Below are 13,928 nucleotides of genomic sequence, written 5' to 3'. Positions count from 1 at the left end.
ACTAACAGATTTATTTGGGCATAAGCTTTCGTGAGTAAAAACCTCACTTCTATGCATCCGAAGAAGTGAGGTTTTTACTCACGAAAGCTTATGCCCAAATAAATCTGTTAGTCTTTAAGGTGCCACCAGACTCCAGAAAGCCTGTAAGTATGACTCAGCAGGGCATGCAGGGGCATGTGACCAGACCACATGACACTGATCTCCATTTTGCGTACCTGTATTTTCCCACAAACTGGGCTGGGAACTGACTTTGAAACAAAGGGTTCCCGCCATGTGTGAAAGTTATATAAGGTGAGGTGTAACATCATCAAGGGGCCTCACTCTCCACACAAGAAAACTACTGGAAACTCCTGAGGTAAAAAAGACTAGACTGGGGGAAATGCTGGTTCCAGGCTAAAAGGATTTCTAGCCTGTGTATGGAAACCTGGTGAATTGCTTGTATCATCAGCCAGGTGAGACATTGCTAAGTCATATCTGATCTATCTAGTATTTTAGGCTTTGTTTGTGGTTTTATTTGCTAGATCAGGGGTCGGCAACCTATGGCACGCGTGCCAAAGGTGGCACACGAGCTGATTTTGCCTGGCACACGGCTGCCAGCTGGGGTCCCGGCCGCCGGCCCCGCTCAGCCCGCTGCCAGCTGAGTGAACGGAACCCCAGGAGGCTGAGTGGGGCTGGCGGCCGGGACCCCAAACCGGCGGCAGACGCACCCCCCGGCACCTCCCTCACCGCGCTCAGGTTCTGCGGCTCCCGGGAGTGTGACCCCCCCCCAGCACTCTGCGGGGGAGGGGCTGTGCACGCGGCAGCCCAGCAGCTTGTTTTGCCTCCACGTGGAGCCAGTGTCTGACCGGCATGGGCATGGTAAGGGGAGTCCCGGGGGGCAGTCAGGGAGGAGGGGGAGGGTTGAATGGGTCGGGAGTTCTGAGGGTTCTGTCAAGGGGTGGGGAGTGGTTGGATGGGGCGTGGGAATCCCGGGGGTCTGTCTGGGGGTGTGTGTGGATAAGGGTTGGGGCAGTCAGGGGACAGGTAGGGGACAGTCATGGGACAAGGAACAGGGAGGCTTAGGTAGGGGGTGGGGTTCTGGGGGGGCAGGTAGGGGCAGGGAGCCCAGGGAGGGGGAGGGAGGGGGGGGGGGTGGCTGCTCCCCGCTAGCGGCGCTGCTGCCTTTGCAGGGCTGATGCCCCCCTGCACTGCGCCGGCTTCTCCATGGCTGGGGCTTGTTGCTGCCACAAGCGGGACACTCTGGCTCTCCCGTGTCTCCGGAAGGCGGCTCCTCCCTGCTGAGCGCTGCTGCAGCGGCCCAAGCCCGGCAAAGCCAGTGAGTGGACTCGGGGCGGGGGCCACCGGGGTGGGATGGGGAGGGGTCGCGGGGGGGGCTGTGCACCCTCCAGGGGAGTTCAGGGGGCGGGGAGGGGGGAACCTGGTCTGGGGAGCAGCCCCTGGGCACGGCTGGCCCCTGGGCAGGCTGACCTCTGGGGTCTAAACAAGCTCTTAGGATTTGCCCCTCAATGAACTGATGTGCGGAGGGGGGAGGGTGGCGCAAGGTGGAAGTTTTGCCTAGGGCGCAAAATATCCTTGCACCGGCCCTGCCCCAGGGGGTGCGTGCACCCCAGGTTAAGGACCACTGCACTAAACTGATAAGATCTGCATTTTAATTTAATTTTAAATGAAGCTTCTTAAACATTTTAAAAAACTTGTTTACTTTACATACAACAATAATTTATAGACTTATAGAAAGAGACCTTCTAAAAATGTTAAAATGTATTGCCAGCACGCAAAACCTTAAATTAGAGTGAATAAATGAAGACTTGCCACACCATTTCTGAAAGGTTGCCAACCCCTGTGCTAGATAATCTGCTTTGATCTGTTTGCTATCACTTATAATATCTTAAAATCTATTTTCTATAGTTAGTAAACTTGTTTTATGTTTTAATCTAAACCAGTGAGCTCTGACTGAAGTGTCTGGGGAAAATCTCAGCTTGGTTAACGCAAGCATATTATGCATATTCCTCTCCACATTGAGGGAGAGGCGAACTGGGTAATAAATTCATACAGGTCGCAGTTTCGACCGGGCAGGATGGTACAGCTCTGGGGTCCTAGGCAGGGAAGCTGGGGGTTATTTTGGCTGTAGTCTTTCTATTGTTGGTTCATGCAGTGGCTGACCACAGCCTGCATGCAACTGCAGCTGGGTGTGTCCCTGCCTATGTGAATGCTGGTGGGAGTGTAGGACTGGAAACACTCCACAGCTTGTCACAGCAGCACAGTGCTGAGAGGGAGCCCAGGCTGGTAAGTCAGAGAACTCAGTGCTACCCCACTTCCAGATAGCACCCCAGGGGGAACCCATCACACAACATATTACAACAAACGCACAAAACAAACCCAGGAAGTAAAAATCAGTTTTGTGTTATGCATATATTTTGTGAAAACTGGTAAAATGAGGTGGAGTGATTTTTTTTGGTCAGCATTAAGGTTTTACGGTAATGAACTATACATTACTTTACTCTTGATCAAACTTTTTTTTATTATGTGGGCAGTATAATATTTATAGTGTTTTTAACTATTGATTTTCTTGTTTATAAGTGTTTGAGTTTTGTAATAATGCCATAAGGAAATATATTATCACTAAGCAACCTTAATTGTTTTTTTAAACTAAGCTTTGTTGGTTTAGGAATTTCATAGAGAACAACATTCCTATCTATAGCTTATTAAGCCATCTGGAATTCTATAGCAAGGATATTGTCCTCAATTTCTGTAGAAGATTGAAAAAATCCCCACAAGTATAGAAAGGTTATTATTTTCTATTAAAATGTATAGCAGGAGTCGGCCACCTTTGGCACGCTGCTCCCTGGCGGGCCGGGCCGCTTTGTTTACCTGCTGCGTCCGCGGGTTCGGCAGATCACGGCTCCCACTGGCCGTGGTTTGCCGCTCCAGGCCAATGGGGGCTGCAAGAAGGCGCAGCCAGCACATCCCTCGGCCCGCGCTGCTTCCCGCAACCCCCATTGGCCTGGAGCGGCAAACTGCGGACAGTGGGAGCCGCGATCGGCCGAACCTGAGGACACGGCAGGTAAACAAAGTGGCCCGACCCGCCAGGGTGCCTACCCTGGTGAGCCACGTGCCAAAGGTTGCCGACCCCTGATCTATAGGATTTTATCATTAGGGAATCCTCAGTTGCAAAATCTCCTCCCCACACTATTTTAAAAAGTTTCTCTCTACCACAATAATTTAGTAATAATTGATATGTACATCTCTTTTCAAGTCTGCTGAAGAATTGCGGACAAAATACTACTGTCTTTATGTCACTGATTACATTTTAGCTACGGTGCAATAACATGTTAGTGTTTAATTTTAAAGGCGTAAATAATAAAACAAATGAATTTGAATTGTATCATTTTTAATCTTCAATTTTTATTCTTTATCCAAGTGATAAAGGCTAGTAAAAAGATTCTGTTATCTCTGCATTGTCATTCTTCAGTAACAAAAAACTAAACAAACAAAAAAAAATCAGGCCCAGCTCAAACAATTAAAATGTTGTAATTTAAAATCCAAATAAAGACTACAGGGAATGCTACAAACAAGTGATATAATTCAATATTAACATTTCATGTTGAACAAATTTGTCTATAAACACTATTTGAAGGCACAGATGGCCTAGAGCTAACTGAAAGCATATGGGAGGAATTATAAAGCAGAAAATTAGGAGAGAGAAAATGGAAATGTCTAAGTCTCTCTAATGTTTGTTTAATGAACTATTAATGTGTCCCTAGGTAGCAATTAACACTGAAATATATCCTTGCTTATTTGTAATTATCTACTACTTATTTTATGTTGACTGGAAAGTACTATCCATAATTAAGTGCAAATGTATATTACAATCTGTCTAGTCAAATACTTCCTAGTCACTTAAAAATAAAGGAAAAGCCAGGTCCTCAGATGGTGTAAATTGACATAGCTCTATTGAAGGCATTGGTGCTACACCAGTTAACACCAGCTGAGGATCTGGCCTGAGAAATTTAAACATGAGGTGAAAATTTGTTAGTCAGTAAAACAGAATCAACCACAACCTGAAGAAGAGTTCTTTAACCCACAGAAAGATAAAAAAGATACAAGATATTGCCAATAAAAGATATTGCCTCACCCACTTTGTCTCTCTAATATCCTAGGACCAACATGGCTACAACAACACTGCAAACATGAGAAAGGTTCTCATTCCCCAACATTATTATGTTAAAAGGCCATTTACACTAAGTTATAGGTAAACACCTAGGATGAGCCATTGCAAGTATTGTACTTGCAAAAATGTATGGAATAAAAGGAACCTTTTTGGTTCCTTACAGAACCATTACAGAATGGGAAACATGTTTAATTATAAAACACCCATAAAGCATTTTGCTTCTTCATCAGCTGTTCATTTAGATTTATAAAATAAGTACCCATCCCATGCTCTAGACACCTTAAATAATGCCATTTTCACAATAAAAACTACTATGTAAAAAGGAAATAACTTCTAATTTATAAATGTTGGGCCTGATTCTGTAGTCATTATCACATGCTACTTTCACTTACATCACATGAGTAAAGAATCATAGGATTAGAACCCTATTTTCTCATTATCAAATACAATGTGCATGCAAAACAATGCAAGTATTTTTTTGTCTTCATTTTAAAAATTATTTTATTGTCAGTACATAAATATGTGAAAGTTAGCACGTCAAAACAGAGGCACACTGCGCCCTCGCTCCTCCCCCATCCACCTTCCCCCCCAGCTCCTCCTGACACTGCAAAACATCTGATCCACAGCAGGCAGTAGGCGCTGATCAGTGAGGCCCGCCAGCGGGCAGGAGGCAGTGGGAAGAGGGGAAGGTTCTGGTAGGGGAGCTCCTCCTTGGGCCCCCCACCGCCTGCCTACTTGCCACTCGCCTCCTCATTCACCTCACCATCCCGCCCACCTCCTCAAGATTTTATCAAAGCAGGGGGCCCCCCAAAGCACAGGGCTCCCCAAAATGCGGCACCCTGATTCACAGTACCAAGGGATGGCTCTGCATGTACAACTATTTATGCCAGGTGTGGGATCATGTAATCAGATACATTTTTGAAAGAAGTCAAAAGTAGCAGCTATTTAGCCAGAAAAAGATCTGTGTCTTGAGCCAGGTAAGTGATTTGTTTAATTATTACACAGTTCCTCATTTTTTTGCATTAACAAAGTCACATATGTTTCTCTCTTTCCATATTCAGGGAGCATTTCTTTTCACACTGATTCTGATCATGGCCTCCACTTTCCTGACATATCCGTGTTGTCCTTGTTCTTTTTGAATATACAAAACTTTAACACTGTTTCGGCTGCATATTGAAATAAATTTTTCACTTACTTGATATGCCTGGAGGTCCTGGAGGACCTGGAAAACCTTGAGGCCCTGGCAAACCATCCCTTCCAGTTGATCCAGGCAGAGAGCGTCCTGGAGGACCTTGGTCACCCTTTTCACCTCTCTCACCAGGGAAGCCAGGTGGACCTGTGATCCCTGGGCTAGGTAAACCTTATTTAGAACAAAGTAAAACACACATGAAAGCAAATACAAATAAAAAGTAAAACCATCAACAGATGCACCAGCAATAAATTCCTAAGATTAAGGGGCAAAACCCAGTATAACACAAGGGACTGCATTTTGATTCTTGAAGATTTATATTAAATTTAAATACTAGTCCCATATATTAGCACTATTTTTCAAATCTGAAGTCTATCCTATAGATGTGTGACCTTAGAAGATGGTGTGAAAATGAAGCATGCAGGGAGTCATTTTACCACTACCATACTCCAAATATGGATAGCCTTCGCAAGAATCTCCAAGGAATAGATCTAGAACATAAGAGTGGCCATACTGAGTCAGACCAGTGGCCCATCTAGTGCAATGTCCTGTCTTCTAACAGTAGTCAGTGCCAAATGCTTCAGAGGGAATTAACAGAACAGGATAATGTATTGAGTGATCCATTCCCTGTTGTCCAGTCAAAGCTTCTGGCAGTCAGACGCTTAGGGACCCCCACAGCATGGTGTTGCTTCACTGACCAGCTTGACAAATAGCCATTTATAGACCAATCTTCCATCAACTTGTCTCATTCTTATCTCCATGAACTTCTCATTTTTTAACCAATTTATACTTGTGACCTTCACAACAGCCCCTCTCTTATCTTGATTTCAGGAGCACTTGAAACAAAAAATATTAATGGGGATAAGCGGGAAGTGAAGTGTTAAGTTAATAACTGTTAGTGAGCGTAGTGACAACAAGTAAAGAGCATCATTTAATAGGTAGAGAGGACTACTTAAGATCTTTTAGCAATTAATACTGTTCACTCTAGTTTTCAAAATCTTCATCAGTTATTTTTTTAAGATCCATCATTATTCATTAATCATTAGAACTGATTTTTAAAACATTTTGTTCCTTTTACTACATTAAAAAATAAGACTTGAAAATTCACACAAGCCCACACTTCATTTAAGTCTACTCTGTAGCAATGACTAACTAAAAGTCATTGTTCTTTTTATCTTGTCACACACAGTTCTTTAGGGGGTTTTATAGCCTGCCACATGCATTATCCTCCCGCTTAAACTTTGAAAACTTTCCTGGCAATAATATGACACTGCTTCACCCAAGCTTGAATACTTAGTTCACTGTCAATACCGATAATGCCAGCCCGTGACAGCCGCATAGCACTGGTATCACTGGCAGACCTGAAGCAGGTATAAGGTTTGTCCTGGAGATTTAAATGGTTTGTTTGCTTTTTAAAACTCAGGAGTCAAGGCCATGGCCTGTGAGGGCAAATATAGATATATTTATTGACCTTGCTTTGGAGTTGTCAGGGTTCCCTCCCCACTCTGAACTTTAGGGTACAGACGTGGGGACCCGCATAAAAGACCCCCTAAGCTTATTTCTACCAGTTTAGGTTAAAAGGTAACGCTGCCACCACCAAGTGATTTAAACACACATTTACGGAGAGCCACTCGGAGCTCTGCCTTCCCCAATATCTCCCAAGCCCTTACACCCCTTTTCCTGGGCAGGCTTGAGAATAATCCCCCATGTCCCTACACCCTCCTTCCTGGGAAGGCTTGAAGATATATCCTCACCAATTAGTCCTGGTGAACACAGACCCAAACCCTTGGATCTTAAAACAATGAAAAATCAGTCAGGTTCTTAAAAGAAGAATTTTAATTAAAGGGAAAAAAAAGGTGAAAGGGGTACCTCTGTAAGATTAGAATGAAAGATAATCTCACAGGCAATCAGATTCAAAACACAGAGGGTTTCCCTCTGGGCAAAACTTTAAAGTTACAAAAAGAAAACCAAGAATACCCTCCTTCTTAAACAAGGGAAAACAAGGGAAAACACAAGCCAAAATAAAAGTAAATTAACGCATTTCCTCGCTAAATATTCACTAACTCTATAGGAGCTGGATGGCTTGTTTCCTTGATCTGTCTCCGGCAAAAGCACACACACAACAACAGACAAAGACTTTCCTCCCACCACGATTTGAAAGTATTTTGTCCCCTTATTGGTCCTTTTGGTCAGGTGTCAGCTAGGTTATGTGAGCTTCTTAACCCTTTAGAGGTAAAAGAGGAATTAACCCTTAACTGTATGTTTATGACAGGAGTCCTCAGAATTTTTTCACTAATTTCAATTTGTGTTTGACATTTTCCACCCAGCTATAATGAGTGTCAACACGATGATAATTCCCCTAAATTCAATACTCAATAAAAAACAAAGGGACAAATTCCAGGATGCGTTACCCTTTCCCCTGAAAACTCATAAGAGAAGAAGACAAACACTCTGAGCAGTCAGCTGGGGTGGCACCCCCAGAATCCAGCACTAGGACTTCCTGCCCTCACCTCTGGTCCATGGACATGCACGGCTCCAAGGGAGCTACATTTTCCGGGCTTCTTCTGTCTGGTTGTTCCCATCCCACTTCCATTTTAAGAGAAGTTTCCCAGCACAGAGAGGACCCCATGCAAAATTAATACAGCCTCAACGTTCTCCATAGAAAGCAGGGATTGTGCCACAGAGGTAGCTGACATCCTCCTTCCATACATGAGGACGGACAATCCATACAAAGATCTTGAGGGGATGATTAGATCCCCCAAGAGGGTAGCGTATGCCCACTCTGGAGGGAGTGACTGATAGTGGCAGGTGCTCAGCACCCTTCAAGATTGACCCCAGAAGAAGTTTTTTTTAAAGAGTGAATAAAAACAACAGTCATATGCTCATACCTGGAGGACCTGGGTATCCTGGTACACCTGGTAAACCTAAAAACAAAGGTGCTTTTTATTATGGGATGAATGCTAATGAAATAGATAATGTCAACGGTAATGATCTCATAGCATTTATTATGCAAATATCCACCACCACCTTATAACACTGGAGAGTAAAATAATACCTAGAATCAAAACTCAGATGATTTAATCTAAAAATTTCAGTAAAAAATAATCTGAGACTGACATCTGTGGAAGTCTGCAAGACAGAAATTTGTCAGAAAGACCCTGATCCTGTATCCACTGGAACTAGGAGGATCAGACCCTGAAACAACACCACAGGACAGGGACTAGTCTATCACTGAAACATTCCATGTAATTCCTACTATTGTTACTGGCAGTTAATTATATTTATTCAAAACAAAGCAGATCTTCAACTGAAATTCTTAGATTATACATAAAATAGTAACATTTTGCTAAATACCTGACACAGCATTCTTTGTGCCCCAAACTCCTGTTAAAGTCAGTGAGAACTCAAGATATGCAAGGAATACCTGCTATCTGGAAAGTTTCAAAAGTTTTGAAATTTCTTCCAAAAAAATGGAAAAAATGCTCAGTTTTCTCCATCATTTTCTGACCAGCTTTATAAGTTACTTACGTACCCTTTAAGATTGAAAATGTAATTACTGATTGTGGCTATTTAAGGAAATTATGTGCCTGAGTCTCTTTTCTGTTATCCTGCTTTCCTGCTGCTATAACTCAATGTACATTTATATGCCACGGTCAGTGGAGTATGACCAACATAAAACTGGTGTCTCACCGAGGAGAATCAGGCCTTTTGTTCTTTCTGTGGTCACTTTACCAAGTACCAAATTGCAGCCTAATCTAAGGTGGAAGAAGGTATCCTGGACAGAGCTGAAGGAATATCTGATTTTTTCAGTTCTCTAGCTTCTCTAGCTTCAAAATATTGGGGGAAAAAAATTGATTCAGATTGAACTGAACCTGAAAATTCCAAAAACTTTTGGTTAACTGAAAAAGTGTGTTTCAAATCTTGTTCCTCAAGAAATGTTGTTTCCAGACATTGTTAAAGGTCTAGATCAGGGATCTCAAACTCAAATCACCACGAGGGCCACATGAGGACTAGTACATTGGCCTTTTCATACAACGATACAAAAGTATAGTCAAAAATGAAATAAATGAAGAGTAATGTAGTATGCTATTAAAAGTCAATGTATTAACTTTTTAAAAACTGTAATGCGAAAAGGGGTTTTAATAAAATATAAACACCTGTAACTATTCCTTATGTGGTCAGTAACACCGATGATGATCTACACCAAGGGTCTCAAACACGCGGCCTGCGGGCCATTTCTTGTGGCCCACCATTTCCTGCACTGCGTAACCCTTTCCATCTCCCTGGTCACAGCCCAAAGTCGAGAGGGAAACTGAGGCTCGCCTAGGAATTATAAAAATGTTACAGAAAATTTCTACTTCATCACAGACACTGCCCAGTGTCCCAACAGAGAGCCCTCGGGCAATGGGAGGAGATGGACCTCTGGGTGCCCAGCACCCCTAACAGAGAGACCCCTAGGTGATGGGGGGGACCCCGGTGCCCAGTACCCCTAACAGAGAGACCTCTGGACAATGGGGGATTGTGCGTGGTGCCCCTAACAGTCTATCACAGGGGTCTCAAACATGCGGCCCCGCCACAGCTCTGCCCCACCTCGCCTCTTGCCACCCCTTCCCCAAAGTCCCCGCCCAAACTTCGCCTCCTCCCTGACCCTATTCCAACCCCTTCCCCAAATCCCCGCCCCCCCTTTTCTCCGCCTCCTCCCCTGAGCACGTGGCATCCCCACTCCTCCCCCCTCCCTCCTGGAAAGTCCTATGTGCTGCCAAACAGCTGTTTGGCAGCTGGAGCACTGGGAGGTAGGCAGAGGAGCAGGGACACGGCCCACTGTGGAGGTGGGGGGAGGAGGGAGCTTGGCTGCTGGCGGAGTCGCCACCTATGGTGGGCTGCGAATTTGAGACCCCTGGTGTAGATTCATAAAATGGCAGGAGGAGGAGCCAGAGTTGCCCACCTAATAACATTTAGCTCAGTGGTTATGGAATTCACCTGGGATGGGGAGACCTGGGTTTGAATCCCCTGTTAACCTGAAAGGAGCATGGATTTCAACCCAGGTCTCCCTCTTTCCAGGTGAGTGCCCTAACCACTGGGTTATGAGCTATTCTGCGCTGGATCTCTCTCCATCTCTCTGGTTGAAGCTGTTCCACTTTGTATAAGATTCACAAATTGGGCCAAAACAAGAGATTGAGACTGCCGCTATAGGCTGGTCATCAGGCCACCCACCTTCTTCAAGTCTCCGGTGACAATTTAACTATTTATACAAATTGGAACAACTTCACCAGGAGAGTTGGAGAGAGACCCACCCCAGAATAGGCAACAGCCTGGTGGTTAGGATACCCTAATCACTGAGCTAAACGTTATAAGGGGAGCACAACGACCACCTCTTGTGAAAGAAAAACATTTTTCTGTCCAAAAACTATTCTGTAAATTTGTGATAATTCACAAACAGTTTGGTTCTACTGAAACTGCAATAAACTATTTGTCTGAAAAATTTTGCCCAGCTCTAATCCTTTACATAGGGAACAGCAAAACTACAACAAAATGTGAAACACACCATACAGCAAAGGGCATCATACCATATCCAGTCAAAATTACATAGGAAATATACGTAAGCAGAATATAATAACTCAACAATTCAGTGACAAAATCAGGGCATTTCATTATCATATAGCTCCATTAAAGCATTCAAGTAATTCAATAATATTCTCCTTTAAAAAGAATTGAAGAGCATATATGAAAACAAAAACGTAATAAAAATGCATACCTTTTTCACCTTGTTCACCTTTTAATCCTGGAAAACCTGGAGGACCAATGTCTCCTTTTTCACCATAAGTATCCAGTGTACCTATTACCTGAATCACAGAACAAATACCAAGATATTAGGAAATACACATGGGCAGCAGGTATAAGGCATGGGGAGACTAAGCCTCCTCAAATAGGGCAAGAAATGCAAGATGCAGCTCCCTTTGCACTGCCACCACTGGAAGCTCCCAAGAAGTGGGGGGGCCACTGGCACCCAGACTGTGGTCATGCCTGCACTCCGCCCCAAGGCCCTGCTCCCTCTCGGCCTCTTCCACCGTGCCCCCACCTGTGCTGCGTCTCTGCCCCCTGAGGTCCCCCTGCCCACCACTCGCTCCTCTCTGCCCCTTCCTCTTTGTTGCTCACCCTTAAGGCAGAAGGGGAAGGAAAGGAGTGAGTGGTGGGTGGTTGGTTAGCCTCAGGGGAGGGGGTGGAGAGAAGAGGTTAGAGGGGGGCCTCAGGGGTGGGGGTGGAGTGGGAGCAGAGCTTCAGGTCAGAGCAGAGGTGGAGCATGGGCAGGGCCTCAAGGGGAGGAGGCTGAGTGAGGGCAGAGCCTTGGTCCAGGCACTGGTGCCCCCCCACACACACTTCTAGGGAGCTTCCAGTGCTCATGCCCAGCCTCTCCAAATGCAAGAGTCATGCACCGCCTATGGAAATACATAACTGAAGAGCTCAGATGTGTTGGAGCTTTCTAGCCTCTCTGACCTTGGACCTGCCAGGGGCCAGTTTGTTCTGTGGTATAACTTGTAACTGCCTCAGGACTGCTGTAAATTGCATTGACACCTGAGGAATCACCAGGACGCTCTAGCTATGCCTCCTGCTGACTCTGAGCATGTCCTATACAGCAGCGTTGGTATGAGGGCTCACAAGCCTCAAATCCAGGTCCATAGAGTTCCCCAGGCAGCACTCAGGCCACAACTGCCACCCAGCAGCTCACCTGTGTAACTAGGGAAGGGTCCAGTGACAGGTGAGCTCGCAGAAGCTCCCCCCCTCCCCCACAAGCTCCTGATTGGGGAAGACATCCAGCCCCAGGACTGGATGAGGAGTGCTATATAAACCAGGAAGTTGTCTGAGCAATTAGAGGAATCCTTGGCTGGCTGCTACTACAGACCCTCCTGCTTACCTGACTCCTGAACTCTGCATTCTTGCCTGCTCCTGGTTCCTTCTTCTCCACCTACTCATGGTTCCTGTCCTCCTATCCTGCCCTACTCCAGGCCTCTGCTCCTCTGCCTTACCCCTGATACTATCTCTGGCTCTGACTGCTGGCCTGGCATCTGACTCTGTCTCCATCTCTGACCTTTGGCTTGGTACCTGATGCTGTCTTCGGTTTTGACCCTCATCTCTGACCACTAGACCTGACTGCCTACGCTCTGGTTGCTCAGACTTTTCCAAGTGGGCCCAACAAAGGATGGACCCAGTGTAGCTCCCTGTACCAGAAGGGGGATCTGTAATGCACAAGTGAGTGATCCAGCTCCTGGCAGATAACTGAGCCATCCAGGTGCAGATCATGCAGCTGGCCACTGAGAATCAGGCACTGCAAGATCAAGTCCATCAACTCCATGCAGAAAATGCTATACTCCAGGCTCATCTGGTTGCGCTGTTCCCCAACCAGGGATGCACTGCCCGTCTGCCCAAGCGTTTTGATGAGAGCTGCTCCAAATTCCAAGGTTTCATGACTCAGTGCCGCCTCTTGTTCTCAACCATAGGTGCACATTTCTGACCATGCCAAAGTAGGCCTGGTAGACAGCCTGCTGACAGGGGAAGTGTTGGACTGGGTCTTTCCCCTGTTGGAAATCAACAGTCTGGTTTTGTCTAACTGGGATGCCTTCCAACAAATAATGTCAAGCATCTTTGATTACCCTATCTGCACCTGCTCTACTGAGGCTGCCCTGCAAAAACTCTCACAAGGATTGGACCCAGCCATTGCCTATGTAGCTTACTTCCACCATCTCGTATCAGACACAGAATGGAAAGAGGCGACCCAGTTATATCAGTTTTAATAGGGCCTGTGGGACGAGGTTAAGGACAAACTGGCCTGAGTCAAGACCCCAGTGGGTCTGGACGCCTTCATAGAGCTCGTCATCTGTATTGACAATCATCTACATGAACAATGGGAAGAAAGAAGAGGGGCACCATGACCGTGCTCCCTGCTATTGGATTCCCCCTGACCTGTTGAACTAATGCAGATAGACCTAACTCACCAGCAACTCACCCCAAAGAGAGAAAGCACTGGCGATGCCTTAAACTTGTGTTACTACTGTGGGGAGCCAGGCCGTGAGTTCTCCAATTACCCTACAGGGACCCAGTCCAAAGGAATCTGGGAAATGAGCCCAGTGAACGGGGCTGGCCTGGATATCCTGGCAGAGTATCCCCTTGAAATCCCAACTGAGGTCCTGACAGGGACATGCACTGGCTCCTGTCGACCAGCAGCACACCTACAAGTCACAGCTAAATTGCGAATCTCAGGACATTCCCTAGGCCCTCATTGACCTGGGTGTGGCAGATAACTTCCTTGATGAAGAGGCAGCCTGGGCACTAAAGATTCTCCTGCAGCCCAAGCCTGTTCCGGACCTAGTAGAAACGATTGAAGGGTCCCTCTTATCAGCCAGGCCAGTGGTCACAAAAACTATTCAGCTCAAAGTTATCATCCAGGGGCAAGGAAGACCCTACAGTTCAGTGCCATCCATTCCCTGCACTTCCCTCTGATCCTGGGTGTTTTGTGGCTGCCCTTCCACAATCCCCTTATCCACTGATGCGGACTAAGAATATGAAGAACTTCCC

At 45.7% G+C, this 13,928-nt stretch overlaps 1 protein-coding gene across 1 annotated transcript in view; it reads right to left on the bottom strand.

Moving 5' to 3' along the window:
• The window catches only part of COL4A1 (collagen type IV alpha 1 chain), a 218,906-nt gene that overhangs the window by 61,663 nt on the left and 143,315 nt on the right, over positions 1-13,928 (bottom strand). The window contains exons 19-21 of the mRNA XM_034774844.1: positions 11,113-11,200; positions 8,246-8,281; positions 5,364-5,528 (exon numbers count right to left, since the gene is read on the bottom strand). Of these exons, the coding sequence (XP_034630735.1) occupies positions 5,364-5,528; positions 8,246-8,281; positions 11,113-11,200 (289 nt within the window). The remainder of the gene's footprint in view (positions 1-5,363; positions 5,529-8,245; positions 8,282-11,112; positions 11,201-13,928) is intronic.

Source organism: Trachemys scripta, chromosome 1, assembly GCF_013100865.1.
Source record: "Trachemys scripta elegans isolate TJP31775 chromosome 1, CAS_Tse_1.0, whole genome shotgun sequence".
NCBI classification, from domain to species: Eukaryota; Metazoa; Chordata; order Testudines; family Emydidae; genus Trachemys; species Trachemys scripta.
Note: the sequence above shows the minus strand (reverse complement) of the source record. Positions and strands in the feature narration are given on the sequence as shown.